The sequence below is a fragment of the Saimiri boliviensis genome, chromosome 13, assembly GCF_048565385.1.
Source record: "Saimiri boliviensis isolate mSaiBol1 chromosome 13, mSaiBol1.pri, whole genome shotgun sequence".
NCBI classification, from domain to species: Eukaryota; Metazoa; Chordata; class Mammalia; order Primates; family Cebidae; genus Saimiri; species Saimiri boliviensis.
Window position 1 is genome coordinate 91,452,882 of NC_133461.1, and position 25,061 is coordinate 91,477,942.

General features: G+C 34.7%; 1 protein-coding gene across 8 annotated transcripts in view; it reads right to left on the minus strand.

The window, feature by feature from the left end:
• MSR1 (macrophage scavenger receptor 1) overlaps window positions 1-25,061 on the minus strand; it is a 568,786-nt gene that overhangs the window by 249,439 nt on the left and 294,286 nt on the right. For all 8 annotated transcript variants that reach the window (XM_074383957.1, XM_074383956.1, XM_074383955.1 and 5 more), the window contains 4 exons: window positions 23,799-23,985; window positions 14,309-14,389; window positions 8,194-8,274; window positions 874-927 (listed from right to left, as the gene is read on the minus strand). In XM_074383957.1, coding sequence (XP_074240058.1) covers window positions 874-927; window positions 8,194-8,274; window positions 14,309-14,389; window positions 23,799-23,985 — 403 coding nt within the window. The remainder of the gene's footprint in view (window positions 1-873; window positions 928-8,193; window positions 8,275-14,308; window positions 14,390-23,798; window positions 23,986-25,061) is intronic.

Sequence of the window (25,061 nt, forward strand, 5' to 3'; positions counted from 1 at the left end):
ATTATAATTAAAACTTGCTAGATTTTGGTACATAAAAGGATTTGCCATTATCTGTTGAAAACAGAACCCTGATGATTAAATATGATCACCGTTTGTATCAGCTATCCCATGGACACACAGACACACATCGCATGTAGTTCCTATTGGGAATACAGAGGAAGGAGCCTTTTGATTCTGAGAAGTTTAGTGGGGATTCCACATTTCTCTTCATAATCCCTTCATGATGTCAGTATACATTCAGCCTTCACACAACAATTGACTTACGGCACGGCAAATAGAAGGCATCTCATCTAATGTTTCGTTTTTAAGGTCCAATGAACAGACTCTGTATACTGCAATATGAGGTTGGTATTCAACCGACAAATATTCTTCTTGTGAAATCTATTCTGTTGCAGGTGTAAAGGTTTAGAACACGGAATACCGCTTTTCAAGTTTTTAGTAAAATAAACAAAACAAAAATCCCCAGCCATCAGAGAGTTAATTTTTCAGGGTTCTTAAACTGTACAAATTCTATTTTAGGTTTCATTTAGTTAGGAAGGAGTTTGTAATTGTTTCTATTCATAAGCTTGATTTTCCCTCAGTGGACAGAAATTGACTTGAAAATTGAACAATTTTCTATGCGGAATTTTTAGAAAACAGCGTTCATCACAAAAAGTCAAGACAAATGGATAATGAGATTGAAAGAGTTGTATAATAAAATCTATTTGTTTTACCCCAATTAGTATGCTTATTTGTAGAAAATTGTGGTTGGCTTCCATAGAGTCTCTATGGATCTGTGCTGAAGTTCCCAACCTTTGCCTCAAGCCTAGATCTCTTATATCATAGACATTTATTACAAGAATTCACACAGAAAACAAAATACTATATACTTACTTAGTGTGTTTCCACTTCCTTTTTCCCCTTTCTGGCCTTTTGGTCCAGAATTTCCTTGAGAAAAGAAGAAAAATATTTGCTTTTAATCAGGAAAATTCACAATGTTTGCTTGAACTGGAGACAGATCATACAAGGTAATTAAAATATTAATGTATAAAAGCTGACAGATATTGAAATGTATAATAACACTGATGTTACTAATAAGAATAGCTACTACTTAGGAAACGCCATTACGAACCTGGTATGGTGCTATTTCAAATTATTTACAAGGCACTAAATGCCCCATTTTCCTAAATCAAGCAAAGCTGAAGAATAAGCCATTTGTTTTGTACTAATTCACCCTCCTTTTCTCCTCTTCCTTTGATTGGGTCTTACTCACAACCCCCAGGAAGTCCAGTGACTTCCATTACCTCCCATATCACGTTCTATTCACATTACAATTTATTGTTTTCATTTCTTTAGAATGAACCATCCCAAAAAACTGGGTTGCCAGTGAATTTCTGGGAGTGTTGAGATTCTCAGTCAAGGGAAGGTAGGAAGATCCTTGGGGCATTCCCATCTCTAGGCTGATCACCTTTGGTGTTGAGAAACCTCATCCATTTATACAGGGGTTTGGTACAAATATTTTATTTGAGGGTTGAGGCTTCAAGCAGATGTGGAAACATGGCTAGATCTTGGTCTTTGCCAATGGGTTGTTCCTTCACCCACTGTCCCACATTTAAAGGAGTCGCAGGAGATCATTCTTTAGTACCAAGAAAAGATTGCATCTCATAAGTTTCGTGCTGTTCTTGCTTATTGATTTTTTTTCCAACATTCATCAGATACAATCAGATCTTGCAAGTAATTATTGTCTTGACATAAATGATCCTAGTGCTCCCTGTTTCTAAGTCAAATCTTTGTTAATGTTTTTGATTCCCTCTAGTAAAATTGAGAACCTTCACCTTTTCATCCTAGAGCTCAGAGGATATAGTTTAACAATCATGGACTTCAAAATATTAATAGTAATAATTTAGAAACCCTTGTGTTTAATTATTTTGCTCTGCCACTTACTGGGTATGTGACTCAGGACAAGTCTTTAAATCTTTCTGAGATAGAGTTTATTATTCTATAAATTGAAAAAATAATACTTTGCATTGTAGAGTTGCCTTGAAAACTAGCAACAATGTTCATTAAACACTTTGCCCATAAGAGAAACACATAAAATATCTAGTTCTTCTTATTTCTATTCTTTAAATCCTAAAGCTTAGCCGGAATCTTCTCTCTGCAATTTTATTCTTAGTGAATGAGAGAGAACAGCTTTTTCATCTCAGGCTTTTTTTTTTTTTTTTTTTTTTTTCTCCTTTGAAGGAGTCTTGCTCTGTCACTAGGCAGGAGCACAGTGGTGTGATCCTGACTCACTGCAACCTCCACCTCCCAGGTTCAAGCAATTTCCCTGCCTTGGCCTTCATAGTAGCTGGGATTACAGGTGCCTGTCACTATGCGCAGCTAATTTTTTTATTTCAGTAGAGACAGGGTTTCACCATGTTTCCCAGGATGATTTCAATCTCCTGATCTCCTGATGCACCCACTTCAGCCTCCCAAAGACTGGTGTGAGCCACCACGACTGGCCCTCAGTTGATTTGTTATGGTATAATTATACAGAATTTTAATGTTTATATGTATTTATTTTTTATTTCTCTAGTCTATGGCATCTTTATCTGTGCTTTATTTTGAACATGTGTCACTATGTACTTTTGAGAGAGGATCTTTGGCCCTTAATTTACCAACTAATATGTATGTGTATATATATATATAATATTAAAAGCATGATAAAAGCATGAAACTCGAGGCACTTAAAGAGTGTAAGTTATTCCCAATCGAAATTTTATTTTGAAGATTTAATGAAATGCCAACCATTTTATATCAGGGTCCTAATGCCAAATTTCTAATTCTCTAATTGCTGTGTATAATGTGAATGTACTTTATATCATTAAATTTGCTTCTTAATTGTAATTGAGCAGTGTCAGTTACTGTTAAATTGGCAAAAATCATTGTTAGCACAAAGTACCCAAAACCTTTCCTATTTTTTTGGGAGCATCCTTTAATAAAATAGAACACCAAATTTTCCAAGAGGAAAAAGGTCTAAGAAATTGTTAATAATTTGGGAAGGGAGGAGTTAAAGTGTAACTGATCAGTTCTAATTATTTTCAGAAGAGAGAACAGACTAAGCAAGGTTAATTTCATTATTTCAATTTAATTTCACAATTAGAAAAGAGAAAGTAGCTATGCATTGTTCTTGGAAGTCTTTTCACACAGCAACTTGCCTTATATTTCCGAATAGAAATGCTTAACCCAGAGCATTGACCCACGTAAGGTCCTTGTAGCTCTCAAATTCTATGATAAGTAAATAATTAGTTTTATGTTATTTTGCTTTTGTTCTTATACCACTGTGACTTTTCTTTTTAAAGATGGTACAATAAAATACCTTATCTCCTTATAAAGAAGCATAAATGTTTTATATCATTTTAACATGATTCAGAGATTTTCTTACCGATGATACTTGGAAATCTTTTCTCACACTTGAAAACATCAAAACCATCTTTTCTAAGGGAGAGAAATGCATTGGTCCCTTAGAATGATACCTTTGGTTAAAAAGGAATGCAAGGGCTTGGTCCAAACCTAGAGTTAAGTAACTCCTGTCCTAGGTATCAGTCTTTAATAAAAATTAACATATTTCTAAAAGCCATTTAAAAATAAGAAGGAGATCATATATAATATGATATTCTAACTTGAAAGACTGTAAGAGGAGGTGTCTTCAATGACATCATCATGATTTCAAGCATTTTTTAGTGCTTCTTCTATGAGCCAGTTACTAGGTTAGACGTTTTGCATACATGCCTTAATTATATTAACCAAATTTTCTGCAGCTCTAGCCTGCCTCCCCACCCTGTTTTTTTTAAGCTATTGTGAAATGTGATCATCCTCTCTGCTAGGCCTAGTGCTTCTTCCTGGTCCCTGAATTGTTCACCTTATTCCTTCTTATTAACCTTATACTATCTTTTTCTTTTCTTTCCTCTGTATCTTCAACCACCCCTCTTCTATTCTGTCTTTCCATCAGCATTTAAATGGTACTCATATCCCTCCTTCAAAGAAAAAAGAATCAAATGAAAAAAAAAAACATAACAAAAAATGGATCTCTTTCTCCTCCTCTGCATAGCAAGACACCTAGAGCATTGGCTCTAACCCTGTCTTCCACCCTTATCAACCATTCCCCTCTCTGTGTACCCTAATCTGGTTATCATCCCATCCCATAGAATCTGCTTTGAATAAAGGCAACATCCCCACATCAGCAGTTCTAAAGAGCTTTTTGTAGACTTCACCTTACTTGGCCACCTTTTGAACTCTCTCTGTTTGTCTGTTTTCATGCCCTGTTCTCTGGGTTTTCTTCTTCATTTGGGCTGCCTCTCTTCCTTCTGCTACTTTGTTCATCTGCTCAGCCTGTACTTCTGGAACTACTTAAAGCTTTATGCTAGGCCCCTTCTCTTTGTATCTTCCCACTCTCTACCCATAAAATATTATTGAAATCAGTGATTCTGAAGAACATTTATATGATCATAGCTAAACTGTCTTTTAAACTGTCCTCCAAACTTCCGACTCTTGTATTCAACCATCTATAAATAGCTGCATGAAATGTTCAGTATATGTGTTGAATTAACAAGTGACCTATGTATGGTCTAATATTTTAGACACTCCTGAAAATGACCATAACTTACTCTGAGAAAAACAATCAGATTTTGAACGGACTTCAAGATGCAAAATGGACAGAAGCACATTATCTACATGCTCAAAGTTCTACTTTTTTTAACAAGGTAGAACAGAGCCTTCTACGGATTATGATGACATGCAAGGTTTCACTTCAATTGAATCCTCCAAACTTAATGAAGTAAATATGTCGGGTCTTATGAATGCACTACTCTATAGATCTGCTATGCATGGAAAAAGTATAAACTCTTACCTTTCTCTTATCGTGTTTGTGTATCTTTTCAGTTGTAGACTGTCTTATTCACCCTTCATTTCCCTGTTTCTACCATGTATCCTCTCTGACCAGTGTGTACTTCATACATGCAGAAGGAAAGGGCAAGGTGGGAAGAAAAGGAGTGTAGGAGGGAAAATAGAGAATGTTCTATCTGAATATTTTGCTTCAGAATCTGATAATATTTTTGATGCCATTTACATAGTCCAAGATTGTGAAAAAATACAACTCAAACTATGTAAAGTATCAAAGTGTTTATAACATAAATCGGGGTCTTAGCTCTAAAATATATTACTTTACCTATCATGGACCTGTTTTTATGTATTTTATATTTGACGGCTGTCAGATTTATTTCTAATTTTACCACCTTCTTCAGACTCTTGTAGAGGAAAGATTGTATTGTTCCTTCTTTTAGTCTGCAGAACAACTAGAGCGTCACCCGGCGCTGCTGCTCACATCTCTACCAGACTGGTGTCTTTTATAAGAAGTGATGTCTTAAGGATATGTTTTGTCAAGGAATTAGTACCACGGCCCTGGTTTTTCTTTGTGCATGATTATTCTGTCTCCTTTTTTCCACCTAAACATATGGTTCTCAAAATGTGGTCCCTAGATTAACAGTATCACCTTCACCCGGAAACTGGTGAGGATGGTGAGCTCAATCCTAGAGCCACTGCATCAGAAACTCTGGGGTGGAGTCCTGGAAGCTATTTTCACAGATCTTCCTAGTGATTCTGATGCCTGCTGAAGTTTGAGAAATATAAACCTAAAGAAATTCTAGGCCTCTTTTAGGCCAGCACTAACAAACACTACTTTCTTTTTTTCATGTAATTGTTTAAAAAGTGTTTCTTTTTTTTTCTGTTTTAAGGTTTTTTTTTTTTTTCTTTTAATTATACTTTATGGTCTGGGGTCCATGTGCAGATTGTGCAGGACTGTTACATAGGTATACATGTGCCATGGTGATTTGCTGCATCCATCCCCATCATCTACATTAGCTGTTTCTCCCAATGTTATCCCTCCCCAATCCCCCAACCCCCTGCCATCCCTCCCCTAGCCCCTCCACCTGTAAACAGGCCCCAGTGTATGATGTTCCCCTCCCTGTATTCATGTATTATCACTGTTCAACACCCACTTACGAGTGAGGACATGTGGTGACAAACACTACTGTCTATGTAACACGTTTTCTTACAGGATGAAGTTAATCACTCCATACTACTTCCATACAGCATTTTGTCTAACCCCACCAAGGTTGTTTACTTACGACATGGAATTATAGCTAATTACTTATGCATTTGTTTCTGTCTCTAGCTCCTTAAGGATAGCAGCTGCACTGTATTTATCTCCGGTACACAGAGACCCCTCATCAACTGTGTGGACTGGGTGAATGAATGAAACAATACTCTCCAAAGCTAAATATAGGTTTACCCTTTGATCCAGCAATCACACTCCTAGGTAAACTTCTGTCCACACAAAAGCCAGCACATTAAAGTTTACAGATGCTTTATGCATCATTTCTAAAATTTTTTTTTTTTTTTTAGTCAGGGTCTCATTCTGTTGCCCAGGCTGGAGTGAAATGGCATGATCTCAGCTCACTGCAACCTCTGCCACCCAGTTCAAGTCATCCTCCCATCTCAGCCTCCTAAATAGCTAGGACTATAGGCATGTGCCACCATGCCTGGCTAATTTTTGCATTTTTTGGCACAGACAGGGTTTCACCATGTTGGCAAGGCTGGTCTTGAAATACTGACCTCAAGCGATCTGCCCACCTCAGTGACCTACCCACCTTGGCCTCCAAAAGTGCTAGGATTATAGGTGTGAGCCACTATGCCCAGTCTAAAACTTTGAAACAACCAAAATATACTTTAATAGATGAATGGATAAACATTTTGTTAAACCCATAAAATGAAATACTATAGAGTAATTTAAAAAATGATCAATCAGACCAGGAAAAGATATAAAGAAAACTTGCATTCATATTGCTAAGTGAAAGAAGCCAGTATGACAAAGCTACATACTGTATGATTCCAACCATATGACATTCTGGAAAAGGCAAAGCTATGGAGTCAGTAAAAAGATCAGTGGCTTCCAGGAGATTGATAGAGTTGGTGGAGCACAGGGGATCTTTAGGGCAGTGAAACTATTCGTCTAGTACTGTAATGATGGATACATAACATTATACATATGCTGAAACACATAAAATGCCTAACACAAAGAATGGCCACTAATGTACATAACAGAGTTTGGTTAGTAATGATACATCATTGCTGGTTTGTTGATGTTACATATGGACCACACTAATGCAAGATGTCAGTAATAGAGGAAACCATGTGTGCATGGGTGGTTTATGGGAACTCTCTATACTTTCTGCGCAGTTTTGTTATTTTATAGATGTAAAACTGTTATTTTATAGATGTAAAAACTAAAAATAAAATGTATTTTTAAAATACCTCATCATAGAGACCCTATTCTTTCTTCTTTTTCTTATTTTTTAGAGACAGGGCCTCACTAGACTGCTCAGGTTGGTCTCAAACTCCTGAGCTCAAGCAATCTTCCCACCTCAGTGTCAACTAGCTGGGTCCACAGGTGTACAGTTCTGCACTTGGCCTGACTCTATTACCCTGATGATGATTCACTTTGGGAAAAAAAAAAAAGAAGCCAACAGGAGACCGTAGCCTAGCTCTTTCTAAAATTGCAAAGCAATTCACTTCTGTTCAAAGTTTGCAATTGAAGCTTAGGCTACTGGAAGAACTGATGGAAATAACATCACCATATATACATTTCAAAATGCTGAACTCAACCTTGATTATTAAGCACTAGGAAATAATAGCATATAATTTATTTTGCATAGGAGAGAATTTCAGACTTCTCTGTATTTTGCTAACTGTAACTTCACAAAGTTTGACCAGTTGTGATTAAACAGGTATTTATCCTTTGCTTCTTTTTTTTTTTTTTAATTTGCCAGTCTTTCAACTCTTTTTGTTCAAAGAAGGATATCATTGTTCATGATGATCTATGATTGTGAAGAGTTTATAAATCCTGTGTGTTTTTTTTTTTTAATGATTTTCCTTTGGGATATAGAAACTTTCCTTAGGTGAACAGAAGTCAGTTTCAAAAATCTGATTTCAGAAATCATTTTTAGACCACAAAATAACTGCATGTGAATACTACTATTCACAAAATAATAATCATTTTTTATCATCCAAGAATTTTAAAATATGTATACTACATATATACAGTATTATGTATACATATAAATTATCTGGTGTTTCTTCTACATATTCTATAAAGAAAATAACACATTATCATAATACCTGGCCTTCCTGTATGTCCTGGGAATCCTCGACTTCCAGGAAATCCAATTGCTCCCCGATCGCCTTTAAGACCTGGAGTACCTACATTATTAATGAAGAAGAAAAGGAGGTAATAATTCATTTTTCATACAGACTTGAGCGTATAATGACAAATCTAGTTTTATCAGTAAATACGAAATGAGAGAATCTCCAGATGGAGGAATAATAAGTTTCCTAAAATTTAATGTGTGATATTGAAAGATAATATAAGCAATAAGTATAAACCTTAGTATATTTAGCATATTGTAGCTATTCAATAAATAACAAATTGTTAGTAGAAATAAAAGCACATTAGAAAAAATAACTCTTGTGCTTTTAACCAGAAGGCTTATGTAGTCAATCAGTAATCATCAAATGGCAGGATTTTGATGTAGCTAAAATGACAACTTTAAAATACATAAGCTAAAAATTGAATTCTTAAGATTTGCCTTAGAAAAAAAATGCAACTCAAGCAATGTAAAGTATCAAAGAGTGTTTATAAAATAAATTGGCATCTTTGCTCTGAAATATATTACTTTATCTATCATGGGCCTGATCTTACATATTTCATTGTCATCCCAGAGTAAATAAACACACACAAACACACAAACACAATACACAGATTTACTTGTGAGTGTGTACTATATACTTACACAAATCCAGGGTGTTTTATGCTTATATGAAAACTGAAAATGGCTACTTTTACCCAATATTACTATGGTGATCATAAAAACTGCATATAAAAGAAAATGTTGCATTCCAATGAAATAGAATATTTTATCCTAGAGTATAGCGGTTCTTGATAAACTATTGTAACACAGTTTAAGGATCTTATTTTGTGTCATTATCTATTCAGAGAGATCCCATTAACCCAACTTCACTTGATTCCATGGGAAGGCATATTGTAAGAAATTGATTATACATTTTTTCCCAACATCAACCTTTTAAAACATTACTTTTAGTTTATAACTTCCAGAAGACAGGACTTATATATATTAAATTCATTTTAAATATCTTTTCTTGAGGTTTATTAATAAAGACATTTATAAATGGGCTAACTGTCCTCTAAGAAGTGATTGATTTAAGAAGTACATTATTCTTACTAGTAAAAACTATTATTTAACCCAGTGTAAAGCTTTTATTCCAACAGAAATTAAGGAAACTTCCAAAGCGATAAAGTAACAAACTACGTTTAGAACTCCTGCTTCCAAAGCAATAAAGTGATAAACTATGTATAGAAATATCAATAAAGTCAGGACATTTCAACGTAATTTAATTACAAAGTAGTATATATTGGCTGGACTTCATAGCATACAGCCTAAAAAAGATCTAACAACTATTCTCAGTACAAGCTGATCAATATTTACACCTTCCTTCACTATAGAAGCAAGATAGTGAGACTTCTGCACTGGTAGATGCCGAGATCTGTCATTCCAATGTACAAATAAAAACACTGACAGTAAATCCTGCCAATTAAAAAAATTTGAAAACATTCCCCTACTTTTTGTAGAGTGCCATTCACAAGTAACCTCCACTTTTACTATTTCTTTCGTTAATTTAAGAAATATATATTGTACACATCTTAGTATATTCCTAGAGTTAAAAATATCCTTATCCAAACAGATTTTCTGGGGTGGAGAAACAATGAGAGTCAAATAGTGAGGAAAGCAGCAAAGAAAGAAGGCAATTTGGGGGTTATAATTTTAGAAATACTGGGTAATAGAACAGCGAATGTCATGGGGCCTGCTTCAGACAGGAGCATCAGAGAAGCCTCTCCAATGACGACTTCTCAAGTACCTTACAGTGATGCTCAGAATACAGCTGTTCAGCTAAAAATCAAGGTTGTTCAACTACAAATCAAGTACATTTTCAATGGGTAAGCAAATAAATCTATAAAGGAAGAGTCTGAGATACTTTCGTGGAAATCAGGCAGTCACAGACCTCTGTTCTAGGAAATGGTTAAGCAGACTCTATATGGTCTATGGAGTTATGTGACTTGTTTGTTTAATGATGTTTGAAAATGTAGTCCCCCAATATAAGCACTGCTATTGAAATTTATTCCATAAGATCAGATACCCTGAGCCTTTCAGGAGGCAATTAACTAATTTCCTACAATAATCTGTGGCAATGGGAAAGGGTCTGGCACCTGCTTCTAACTCATGGACAATGTAAGTACAATGATATGGAATATCAGCCATGGGATATTCCAAGAAACCTTAGATATCATCCAGTCAGAATCCGTCATTTTACAGAGACAATACCACAGACCAGAGCGATCAAATCACTTATGTAAAACTGGTCTGATAAATTTTTACATATCCTGGGTGCCCTGCTCTTTTCAGGCTCCTTTCTGCAATCTAGCAGACTGGTTAAGGGCACGGACTCTGCACTCATGCCCATCGAGGTTCAAATACCAGCTTTGCCACTTACCAGTTGCTGACTGACCTTGAGCAACTCATTTAACCTCCCTGTGCATTGCACCTGTAAAATGGGTATATTATTTGTTTCTGCATCATCAGGCTGATGCGATAATTTAAAGAGCTTCATGCAAGTAAAACACTTAGAAAAGTGCCTGGCATGTAATGAATACTTGGTAAATGTTAGCTTTTCTTGTTCCTCTCCATCTCCTCCTCAACCTCCTCCCCAAAAATACAATTATTATTTTCATCAGCCTTTGTAAAGGCTTCTAAATTTAGTTTTACTTAATGTTACATGTGAATTTTTGGTGCTGCAAAGAAGTCAGCACTGGGACAAAGGCTCTCTCAGCAAGGCAATCTTTATTTCCTGCAGAAAGGGCACCTTCACCAGCAGTCTTGCCATGAGAGTATAACAACAACAACAACAAAAAACAGACATATTTATTCTTTATGCCTTTGCGGTTGTCCTTACTGCGGTGTATGATCTCCGTCGGTTGGAGACAGACTTCACAATCTAAAAATGAACCTGACTGGCTAATAGCTTAAAACTTTATTGAATAGGTAGGTAAAGGCAATGGAGAACAAAAGGAAAAGAGGAAGTCCAAATAAGGAAGGGACAGGAAATTGCTTGCTAGAAAAGTAATAGCATAAATATCTTGGTTAAAGTACAAGGACATAGAATGTGCTACGTGCCTGTGAGCATGTCTAGCACAAATATCTTGGTTAAAGTACAAGGACATAGAATGTACTACGTGCCTGGGAGCAAGTCCAACAGCTACACAGGATAGGGCTTAAAAAAGAGTTATTAGCAAAAAGCAAGAAGGCTTTCAAGAAAGTGTTTAAAACAAACTATTATTTCTAACACTTTTGATTTATTCTTTAAGAAGAAAGGAAACTTTAAAGAGGAACTTTCTACTTCCTACATTTAATGATATGTTTACAATTAGCAGTGAATTTTTTGATTCATTGGCACAATTTGTTACCTCCAGAAGAAATCCGCTTTCAATACTCAGGCATAGAGCAACAGCCGGCAGCCAGGCAACAGTCCTTATTCAGGTGTATGTTTAGGGATCCTGTCCTCACTGAAGCCTGAGGGAGGGGCCTTCTTGGGCCACAGCTTATGGGAAGGGATGGGGTAAAGATATATGTGGATATAAAAATTAAATTGGTTCCTCTCTTCCAAATTAATAAATCATGGTTCCTTTCTTCCAATATCTGTGGTGAAGAGAGCTTTATTTTCTCTTTCAGAGGCATGATTCCTATAGTGGAAAATTCAGACTATGTGAGGAAAGTAAATAGTACTGGTTGATGTTGAAAATTTTGTAGCCAGAGGAGCCTTCAGTTCTCTCCCAGGGCATCTTATATAGGTAGCCCCTCCCATGCCTACAGGTTAGGCTACCTTGTTATTGATCACATTGGGCATAAACAGATCCTTAGATGGCATACAAAGAGTTTCCTTTAGAAAAGAAAGAGTTGTTTCTCCTTCAAAGCATTGGTGTCAAGGGACAACAACTCTAAAATCAGCCCCTTAAAAGGAACTCACATGAGATAAAAAATCCTTGATCATGACATTCGCCTCCCTTATAATATTACTTTATCATCCTGGAAGCTCTGTGAAGTCAGAGACTCTGTATCTGTTTACAAATTCTCTATAGGGTATTGGAGAACACCAGGCTTGGAGAAAGTGCTCAGTACATATTATTGTGAGTGCAAAGTGATAGGTCATTTTCCCTGGCATGCTTTCAAGGAAATAGCCCTCTCAAATAAATTTGTTATTTGGGCAATAAAGCATATTTAAACATAATATCCACCCTACTATATAAGTATTAATTCTACTATATTTAATGTATTAGTTATTTGAGGCCACTAGGACAACCACTTAGGTTTTGCAGGTATTTGCATCATGGTTGTGAGTCTTGGTGAGTGTGACTTGTTCAAGCTGAGTTTAGTAGGCTCAAATGGATGTAGAGATGGGGACTTAGTAAACCTCTTCAAATTAGAAAGTAGAATTATTATGATTGTCCATCATACACTCTTTGCTTCCTGATTTTGGTATCAAAAATGAGGCAATTAGACAATCTGGCAAAGAACTAAACAGAATTGTACCAAGTAACCAGGGAATAATTCATTAGGAAAGATTCCTGGTATTTTGGATACTTTTCTTGCAGTGTACCAAACTAAATGATAACTTGATAACCTGATAACCTAAAAGAGTTGTTTGATTATCCCAGTCATTTGATTATCCCCAGGAACTCGACCTAACTGTCTTTTATAAGAACCTGGGTAATGCCTGTTTGTGTAAATGAGCAGTATCAAAAGCAACAAATTATGACATCACTTTTTACCCTGTAAATTTAAACCATGACAAATTGTTGATTTACAAAAAATAAAAAAAAATCAAAGATTCTTTGCAATAGTGTCTATTTATAACATTAACACAAGCTGAAATTTACAAATGCTTCTATTTCATACATTCATAGTTCAGAAGCAGCTGCAGAAGATGCTCCCAAGATGAAGCATTGTATGGCAAGTTGTAGCCCGACTAAACTTTCATGTTTGAGTCATGAAGCTCTGACAACTTGCAGTTTGCATAAAGTAGCTAACCAACCCTTGACAATAGTAGTTCTGGCAGCTGATTTAATACTGGTTCTTTCCCTTGCTTATGACATTAATCCACCACTGTTAATATCTGCTCAGCATTAGTCATGCTATTCATTTTCAAAAATTATTTGTCTGATGTGACCAGGGCTAGTCAATAAATTGATCAGAAAGAACCTTTTATATCATTAAAAGACAGAAAAGTAAGATGAAGCACATGGTATTTAGACATTTTTTTTTTTTGGTAAGACAAACCATTCTAGTTATAATTAGACCTTGCAATGTACTTCCTACTTTCAGACAGAATGCAGGATAGTTGATTTCTAGCCAAGGCTAACATGACAATTATGTTATTATCTTTTTTTTAAGCAAAGATAGTTGACGTTCTCTCTTCTGTGTCTTCTATTGTCTTCTTTCAAAATAACTCTTTGAAGATTACAATTTAGAGGAAAATAATCTGAAGCAACTTTCCTCTTAGTAAAATACAGAGTGCCTGACAGCAAAGGTAAATGGTATCCATATTTTAACCAATATTTACATTCAGATTTCATTAGCTTAAACAGATCTATATAGTCAAAAACTATACAAGAAATATAGTCCAATTTTCTTGTGATTCATAATTCACTACTAGTATGAGTTTCTATGTCTTAAAAATCAGGTAGCTTGTAAATGTGAAGATGATTTATTCAACATGAAGATAATCTTTGTACTCCCCTTCATATATGATCTAAGGTTAGGTCTGCCTTATGCTGTTTTTTTTCTATTATATACATGGCACTCCCTAGTCTTATGAAAAAGTCCACTTGGTTAATCTGGTTAAACCATTTATTTTCTTCAAAAGTCATGAGTAATGCTTACCATTCGGTATATTTTATGATTAGGCCACTAGAACATTTAATACCTCCCCAACACACACACACACACACACACACACACACACACACACACACATGCACATGCACACACACATACTCACTCACACCCTCTGCAGGATATAAAATAGCAATCCTCCCCTACACATGTACCTGGATGTATATCATCTATCCTCACAGTATATGATTAAATAACTATGATTACCATACCTACTGGACCTGGAAAGCCTCGTGGACCACTTTCTCCAGGGGGACCTCGATCTCCTTTTTCACCTGGGGGTCCTGGTGGACCTTTAAAAAAATTACAGTTACTTGTCATAGTTGTAAAGCATAGGGAAAAAATGGGTTAGTCCTCTATCAATATACTTATATAAGGAAATCCAAAGTCTTTTATTTGTTGTGCAATACTATAGAATGAGTAAGACTGAACTTCCTGAATGGAGGTGAATTCTGCTATTCAGGAATATAATACCCTATACCAAGAAGGATGACATTGTCTCAAAGTAAACAACCTAATGATATATTAAATCTGAGTGTGTCTAACACTTCTCCAGGTTCTGAGAATCTGGGGACAGAGAAAAGACAACAGGCTGGCACAAAGTCACATTAGTGTTGTACACATCCTAGGCAGTTAGACGCTGAGTTAGACATAACGTGGAGTTAGCTACTATATGGAAAATGTGTATGTAGAAACTTAAAACACTCAAGGAAAAAGGAAAATTCACACAGAGTAGACAAGCACTTTGTTGGAACTGACTACAAACTCAGATATTTGTTAGTGAGCTGGAGATTGGCGTGGGTGGTGATGGCTGAAGTCTTTATTGAGAAGGTAGGATATGAAGGGCACTTTCAAGAATAAATAGAAGGAGAAGGAAGATAATCCCTAGGGAGTGAGAAAGATATGAGGAAAGGCAGGGAGGTGAAAATGAGTAGAGGAATTATTTTTTTCAAGTAAAATATGAAGTAGAATTCCTAGATTGATACAGGTACGATAAAAAAATGGAGACAATGCAAAGAAAACTTTGGTCTCATAATTTTTTCAGGTGGCTTTCCTGACAGCTGCAATTAAACAACACTGATTTAGTCATTTGTATTTTCTTTGTCCAGCAAGACAGATAACTGGTCATCATGTCTTTAAAATGTTTATTTCTTTAGAAATGAAAGGTAATCCTATCAACACTCTCTGTTCCATATGGAGTACACAGGACAAATAGTCTTTTCTTTATTTAAAGAAGAAAACAGTTTCCTTTCCAACACTGAAATAAAGAAACAGAAAGGAACATTATTCCACAGTGACATTTTAAAGAAAGCATTTTCAATTGCTATTGTTTGGTCACCTATATAATCCAAGGACAACATACAAATATGTACAGCATCCCTGGTTAGAACGCACTTGTTTACAAATTTTAATCAGGTGGGGAGACATAATACATGAAGAAATCTAAGACAGGGCCACACAAATAGATAAAAATTATCTCATGAATAAGTGTATGTTGTCCATTTTTTGTTGTTTATTTTTACATCCTTGACTCTACTTCCGTCTATTTCTCTTCTATGTCCCATTTTCTAAGTTCCAATTTTGGTTTTAGAAGATCAAGATATCATTACTCTTCTCAATGAAATATCCCTTTCTCTTCACATGCAACATTTTTAGTTATATTTAGTTCTAATTAGTTATATTTAGTTCTTCACATATTTAGTTATATTTTTATTGTAAAAGCAACTCTACTAATAAGAAATACAAAAGCCTAGATAATGCATGAGGACAAATATAATTCACAGTTGTGTTATTTTTGTTGGTGGGAGTGTAAATTAATTCAATATTTGTGGAAGATAGTGCGACAATTCCTCAAGGATCTAGAAATAGAAACACCACTTGACCTAGCAATCCCATTATTGGGTGTATACCCAAAGGATTATAAATCATTCTATTATAAAGACACATGTACACATGTTTATTGCGGCACCGTTCACAATAACAAAGACTTGGAACCATCCCAAATGCCCATCAATGATAGGCTGGATAAAGAAAATATGGCACATACATACCATTGAATACTATGCAGCCATAAAAAAAGATGAGTTCATGTCCTTTGCAGGGACATGGATGAAGTTAGAAACCATCATTCTCAGCAGACTGACACAAGAACAGAAAACCAAACACCGCATGCTCTCATTCATAAGTGGGTGTTGACCAATGAGAACATGTGGACACAGGGAAGGGAACATCATATACTGGGGCCTGGGGAATGGGGGGCTATGGGAGGAATAGCAAGGTGTGAACAGACTGGGGAGGGGATAGCACTAGAAGAAATACCTAATATAGACGATGGTGCAATAGATGCAGCAAACCACCACCATGGCACGTGTATACCTATGTGAGAAACCTGCATGATCTGCACATGTACCCCAGAACTTAAAGTATAATAAATAAATTTTTAAAAGATCATTAACATTTCTTTCCTAAGTGTGTGTGCGGTTTTTTTCATGTAATTGTCATGCAAACAACATACTACCAGGGATTTAGAAATTAACCAGTGCATTATATCTAAGGTGTAGCTTAATTGTTACAAGACATATATTCAAGTGCAGCACAAGAAATGTCAGGTTTCTACATCAAAGAGAATCTGTATGTGCCTCCTAGTTGCTACGGAAGAATGTAGTACTTCCCAAGAAAAGGGTTTAGAAACCTTGCACGACCATGAACACTCCATTCATCACTACACAGCAGTGAATCAGGGGGAAAGCAGGACAGACACTCAATTTACAGCCTAAACTTTGTTGAACTAATTGAAGGGAAGCACAACCACAGTACTCAAGGGTGGTGTTTTGAAAAAAGTGCACAAGCAAAGACTTCAGTTTAGTCACTAAGGATCCAAAGCAAGACACAGACATTCTAGGAAAAACTGGAACATGAGGCGAGAAGAAACAAAGGGGCACAGAGAATAGATCTCGGCTATTAGCCTCTGAAGTGGACTTCTCACCATTTCTTTGGGAAGTAAGAGACAGAAGGAGCTCTCCTAATTACTATCCTGTCCATTATATTACAAGTAATTATGGGAACTGTATACAGCTTTCATTTTGGAGTATTAGTTCAGTCACAGCAAATACATCTGTGTTATTTTACTAAATTAGGAGTCAAAAATCCCTCTCTGTATTTTAATATAAAAACAGTGATACCTGGTATTTGAATCCTAGAATAAGAAAACCAGGTAAAGTTTTTTATTAGAATTCTAACTAGGCGTGTTGAAAGTACATTTTTATTGTCATTCTATTCTTCATGTAACATTAATCTCACTTATTATGTTCCATTTCTGTACATTGTTACAGCTCTTGTACTGTTTCCAACAGAATGTGGGAAGGATCTCGATAAATGTTTTAAGTGTCTTTTAGATACACTGGGGGAATAAAATAACACATAATATACCTCTTTACTCTTAGTTTCTGATGCAGAACTTTTGAGAACATTATCCACTACCTTGCCACCTTCCAAAACTAGCCTCCTGCCCACCTTTATTGTAGCTCACAACTTCACCATCACACAGATGGACTATTGCTAGAGGTTTTTTTATCTGGTCTGAATGAATTTTGTCTATTTCACCTCCTATTTCCTTCAGTGTTGGCTTTCTTCTTCTTTTTGATAAGAATCTGTTTTGCAATGTCGCCATCAAATTAAGGAAATGCAGTAATCTATTCAGCCATATAATGGGAAAAAGCATGAAGACTTAGAGTCTCTTGTAGTCACCTTCTTTGTTCTTAGTTTCCATTTAGTCTTTTCAAAATTTTCTTCCATATTGACATAATAACTGCCTCTTTGCATTAATAAATGGACAAAATGCTACCTCCCAGCTCCCTTGCTGAAATACTTTAAAAAAAAAAAAAGGAACTGGGCTGATATTGGCCAAAATATGATTTATTCTAGCTCAAGAAGCCATAAAATTTACATTATTTTTCTTTAATATTTTAAATTACAGTTATAGGAATAATTCATAAATGCTATTATAATAATTCACCATGAACAATTACTTCTGTAAAACACATGTACAAAATCTACTATTTAGCTTCCCCCATGATTATTTCTTTAAAAGGAAAATTAAGATTTTTATATAACCACAAAAAATATATGGATATAGAATACTGATAATCGTAAATATCATAGACCAAAATTACCCAATTTACTAGAAAAGCAAACCCAGGCATATCATATCATTTAAAATCCTCATGACACTAATAATATGTGACTAAGTTTCCAGAGCTATGCTTCTTTACTTTTTATTCATTAAGAGCATTAACTATCTACTTTGTTTTCTATCTTCTTTCATATTCAGATCATCAACAAAGTCTGCCACATCTTCTAAGCCACTGCTGCCTAAACCTGCTTTTTTTTTTCTTTCCAGTTTTCATGCTCTGATTTAGATATGTTTAATCTGGAAGACATTTAAATATTGTTTAACTAAACATATTTATAGTGAATTAGAGAGTGAGTTGCCCAAGGTCTTAAAGCTAGTTTGGTAAAAATCAAAACGAGAACATTTCACTCACTTCTTTCCTGACATCCTATGCTACCCTATTATAAATGTAATTGACTTCATTTTCCTTATCTGTTCTTCCATTATTCCTGAGCTGAATTTTTCCTTTACATAGTGGTTAGATAAACTCACAATTCAGTTACGTTGCCTAGGCTGGTCTTGAACTCCTGGGCTCAAACGGCCGTCTTGTCTCAGCCTCCCAAAGTGCTGGGCTTACAGGTGTGAGCCACCACTTGTAGCCTACAGTCCAGCTGTGAAAATCTCGATAATTAATTGTATAAAACTCCAAATTCAAATGTCGTCAGTTGCTTTTTCATTTTCTCTACTATGATAATCAGTATTTCTTTTTTGGTGCTTTTATATCCTAGAAAGCCAATATATCTAAAAGTATTTCAAATGAATGTTAGCTTTTCTCACCAGAGAGCCATATAATATTTTATTTCCCTTAAATACCTTTCTCTAGAGCTCATCGCTTTGCTTCTTTAAATCATGTTGTCCCCAACTCTCCACCAAACTCTACCTCACCATTTCCACAATGAAATTTTATGTAGTTCTTAAAGATTCTAATTATTATAACTACTTGAAAAATGTATTAAAAAATCTTCGTCACTTTGACTATATATTTAGTGATTATTACTATAAGGGAAAAGAGAACACAAAGTAATTACACTAATCCTACAATCAACATGTGATAAAGGATAAAGCACTCATTAATTCCTAAAATATGCTTCTTAAATTATAATTTAGTAAATATCTATTTTATGGCTAGGTGCTATAAGAGATATAAAGAACAGTTTCTAATTGAAGTAACTTGTGTCCAAGAAGAGTTAGCATCCTTCTGGAAGACAATATGAGATACTTTTAAACATATTATTATATTAAGACTTCTCTTATAAGAGAATACTTAATGTTCTGTATTAAGACAGAAATAAATGTCAGCTGGGCATTACTCTTGGTAGAACCAGGAAAGGCTTCATGCAAGAGGTAGCATCTTAGACAGGCATTGAATGATAAATAAGATATTTTCAAATACATATCAAAGAGAAAATATTTCATATAAAGGAGAAAGCATGAGGCAGGATGTAGATAGTACTGGGTATGTTAGAATCACAGTCAAGTTAGTTGAAATATTTGGTATACATAAAAGACAAGGGAGGGAATAAAGTATGCAAGGTTAGTTAAGAGACACACTGAAGATGACCTTGAGTGCTACAGACAAAAATATACGCCTAATGAGGAGGCAGCAGACAGTCTTTATGCAATCTAAGCCTTCTCCTTAGGAAGACTATATTCAACAAGGGTGCAAAAAGGATTATAGTCTGGGCAGGAACAACTTCAAGTCTGGGAAAGAAGTGATAAGAATAATTTATATGAGGATATAAAGAAATGACAAGAAAACAGAGAATACAGAATGTTAAGAACTAATGGTGGTCTTGGGAGATATAATACAAATAATTGAAATTGGTAGTTTGGAAACCTGGAATAATGACACTCCTATTACAGAGTGTAACTTGCTAAGAAGAAAGTGTTAGTTTCGCTTGTTCATTCAACACATATATAATTGCTCACCCACCACTTTTCAGCCACTACTACAGGCACTGGGAATGCAGAGGTGACAAGAAGAAGACTTAACCTCACAGAGCTCACATTCTGCTGGAGAAGATACATGCTAAACAAGTAAGCAAATGCACAGATGACATAATTTCATGCCGTGGTAAGTACTATGAGGAAATTAAAGCAAATCATGGTAGAGAGAGATGGGGGAAGTTAAAGAAGAATGGTGGAAGGCAGAGGAGGTAACTTCAAGTGGAGACAAGGAGTAAAGATGTAGAGAATGTTTCAAGAAAGAGAGAAAATATCTAGTGTTCATTACAGACAGCACGAAGTGAAACAGGCACTTCCTCCTTAGTAACTTTTCTTGTTCATGGCATTTAAGTCTTCCACATTTCCAAGCTAGGCAGAAGGATGACTGAGGGAAGATTTAGAAAACTGGAGCAGGTAAGTAGACAGGTGACAGAGGAACTAGAAGTTTGGATTTTATCCAAAGTCTAATGAGAAAATACTGGAGTATCTTAAGCAAGAGAGAGAAAAGACACATTTAGCATAAAGAGAGAAACCACACACATCTAGTAATTGGTGTAGGCTTTCTTAAATAGATTTTTCTTTTTTTGCTCTATTTAGAATGCATTTAGAGTGGAAGCAGGGACACCAACTGAGAAGTGGATGCAGTGCACCAGACTGGAATATGGTTGCTTGAATTCGAGTAGTAATAGAGAAGAGGAAGAAGTTTTATTTGAGATATTATAAGCAACAAGAATTAGTAGGGCTTACACATAGATTACCTAGAGAGTGAGAGCAAGAAGTCAAAGACAGCTTCTACGATCATGGAATGAGCAAGTAGGTGAAACCATCAAAAAAGACTGAAAATGAAACAGATCTGGGGAGGTGGATAGGGTGGTTAGTTAAGAAGCAAGGATTTGGTTTTGAATTTGTAAAGCTTTGGGCATTTATTTGAAATCCAAAGTGGAGGTATCTAATTGTTAGAGAAAAATCTGATTAATTCAAATGTTTCTTAATCATCCGTTTTAATGTGATAAATACTATATGTAATATGTGTTCTAGATAAGCAAGCTATAAACAATAAAAAGAAAACCCTTGCAACATCACAATCCAAGCAATAGTTACCTACCTAGATGTTCCCCCATCTCATTCATCTATTTCCCTTTCATAAACATTATGCTGAATTTTGTATCATTTTCTTAAATTTTAAAACAATCATTAAATTACATGTATAGTGTCTGCAGATGTACATTATTTAATTTTACTAGGAGCATTAGAATTAAAAATTGTCTATAGTTTTCTGAGACTTGTTTTTATTTTTTTCTTGTCATCACTTGATTATTAGACTTCTTAATTTTCTCAAACTAGTGTGTTTGAAATGAAATCACATGAAGTTCTTTGTTCTATTGTTCTAATTGCTAATGATATAACATGAGATAAAATATTAAAATCATGAATTAGAGATTAACAGACATGGAAACTGGAATGAGAACATTCAATATGAATTTTATGTGAGTTACAGAGGAAAGGAGAGAGAGAATTGTGAAGCAAGAGTCAAAGTGATTGAAGCTGGTTATATTCCCAAACTGAGACACAAATCCACTAATGTAAGAAGTACAACAAATGTTAAATGGATAACTTATCAATACGAAAAAACAGATTAGTAAAACTGCAGATATAAAAGACAAAGAAAATGACAGATTGGTGGCAGTCATTTTAGAGCCACATGAAAAGCTTGAAGCCAGGGTACTAATTTTTCAGCACAATGACACAAGTAATCAAAATAACTGTCAACCTAAGAAGTGTGTATATAGTAAAATAATTTCAAAGATCAACACAAAATAAAATGAAATCAAAAGGTTTCACTATAAATTTACTTACACTAAATGAACTTCCAAAAGATATACTTCAGGCAAAAGGAAAATAATACCAGAAGAAATGACTGAGATGCATTTGCATTTAGAAGGGAGAACAATTGGTAAATTCATGGGCAAATTTAAATATTTACTGTGTTTGGTGATGACTATCTGAGGAGGTGGTGCAGAGTTAAAATAATTTACCACGATAGTTGTAGATAAAGACAGGCAGATTTATTAGTGAAAGTAGGAAAATACATTGCAAGGAGGCAATGAGCAGGCCAGCAGAAGAGAAGCTGACTTCCGGGAAACAAAGGCTTGCTGGAGATTTTACAGAACAGTCTTTATACTGTATGCTGAAGAGAGCTTGTGCAGTACTGATAAGCCAAGGTTACAATGAGGTAACTTGCAGGTATCTGTTGATAATTTTCATGCAGGAGGGCTACATGTTCTGGACCATGAAGAAAGGCAGATTTATAGCTCATCTTCATTTTCTTTTTGCTTTCCCTAGTCCCACCCGCTTGACTAATTTTCCCTAGTTAGGGCACAAAAATATTGTCTATACAAAAAAAGAAAAATCATATTGACTAAGCTCTTGATAAAAACAAAACAAAACAATAAATTAGAATGAACTATACTAAAAATATTAGTAGGAAACTAGGTAGGAGGATCATCAAAGCATTTTCTGTTTCTTGTGTATTTTAGGATGAACATGAAGTTACTGATCAACTTTAGACTTCAAGATAAATGTTAAGGTCAACAATCAATAAAAATAGAAATACACTACAAAGTTTCTAAAACCTTTTTGGTAACTTTGGTAGACAGAAAAATTCACCAAGAGAAAAATATTAATCGATCTGAAAGTGGCAATAAAGGAAAGCAAAAGAAACATAAAACAAACTGGAAAAAACCAGAGCATAAAAGAAGATACTAGAAATAAATACAGTGAAAAGAGATTGTCAGATTGTGTATATTTAAAAAGAAAGGTAAGCATTCATTACAATAGACAAACCAAAAACAAAGGATACTAAAAGGCAAAAGGTTACAATCAAAATACAGAAAACTACCTTCAAATGGTTCAAATCAAAATACAGAAAAAACTATAATGTAAAGCTAAAGCTAAAATATCTACAATGTAAAGCTAAAACTAAAAGCATCTATGTGTCTCTGTGTGTGTGTGTGTGTGTGTATATACACATATACATGGATAGATATATATCACATATATGTGCATATATATACCACATATGTGTGTGTGTGTGTGTGTGTGTGTGTGTGTGTACATATAAATTACTAAGATTCAATTAACCCCATCTTATTTTACTAACAGGTACTGCAGAAGAAATGGACAAATCCATCATTATTTTGGAGAGTTCAAAAGATCCTTTTAAGAAGTAAAAAAGACTGAAAGTTTTGAAAAAGTATTAATAAGCTTGATCTGTGAACATGTGAAGAAACTGTAATTACAGAAAATTTGTATTTGTCTTCAGTACTTTTGAGGTAGTTTTTAAAAATGAGAAAATCATTAGATCTTAAGATACATTTTGTTTATCTCTTTCTATTTGAAGGATACATGGCTACTGTTATTTTACCCTGTCTTGATCTGACTTTCATATTTTTTCCTCTGGGTATCTGCAGTAAACATATGCTCAAAAACTATTTCTTTCAAACCATAAGATTTCAAATACAAATCTCTGTATGTATCAGTATATTTCAATATGTATCATTTTCTAGAGGAATGACAAGGCATTTTACCTTGAATTAAAGTGATATTTCTCAGTGTCTGAGAATGTTCCCAATCTTTCAGTCTGAGATCATTAGTGATGTTATTCAGTACTTTCACTTCTCCTCTTATTTCCTGTTCCAAATGCACTTGTTCTTCTTTCATAGCCATGATTTCTGCTGAAACATTGTAAACACGCCCTTCCAAATTACTGATTTCCTGTAAAACATAAGTGAGCATTCACAACTTTGGCTACATACATAATTATCAAATACGAAAGTTCAAGAAACCCTGGGAGTTCAGATTTTTAAAAACATATTACAGGAATTTTATGGAATAAGAATACAGAAATTAGAAAACCTTTTAAAGTAGTAATTCTATAACTGTAAAACATTTTCTCTTTTGACCAAATGGCTGAATGTTTACAATCACAACCCCCTTCAAAGAATCCATTTAACATATTTAAGATATGTTTGTATTCCCATATATATAGACATCAAAATCCTAACAATAAAATAAATATCATGTGGTTTTAATTTATCTGAAGTATAGTGTATTCATACTGTAGAGTGACAACATACTCCAATTCCATAAATTTGATGGATTTATATGGGAAACTGTTTTATAGTAATAAGCAAAGCTTAATGTCATAATCCTCAGTGGTGATGAACATTGACAACAGATCAAACTAGCATATTAACAGTGCTTTACTTTCAGTTTGCATTGCTTCTGTATTTGAGGCATCATTAGTATTTTGTGTTTTTAAATACATATACATTTTGTGTATATTTATACATATACATTCATATACTTACTGTTTTAAAAAGAGAGGATCTTCCTATAGGCTGGAATATGCTTTTATATTTTACTTAATAATATATTAAGAATATTTACCTATTAAAATACTTTAGAGACTTACATTTTCAATAATTTAGTGGAAGTGAATCTATTTCTCAAAATTTATTTAGGATTCCTGTTCATAGTGTTCTGATCTGTGTACTTTTCTACAACCTTAAACAATGCTGTCATGAACATCATTTTAAATATGTTTATATACTGATAGAAGTACTTTTACAGAACCTTTCTGGAAGGTGGATTTGAACAAAGAAGCTAAAATTAAAAAGCATTTTGTTCAAACATTGCCATATTCCTCGCAAATATATGGGTTTTTTTCCCTCTTACTGCGTATCAGTATCCACTTTTTGCAGCTAACTACTGGGTACCATTAATATATTTAAGTTTGCAAAGTAAGAGCAGGTACATAGCAAATTATTATCATTTAATTTGTTTTTCAA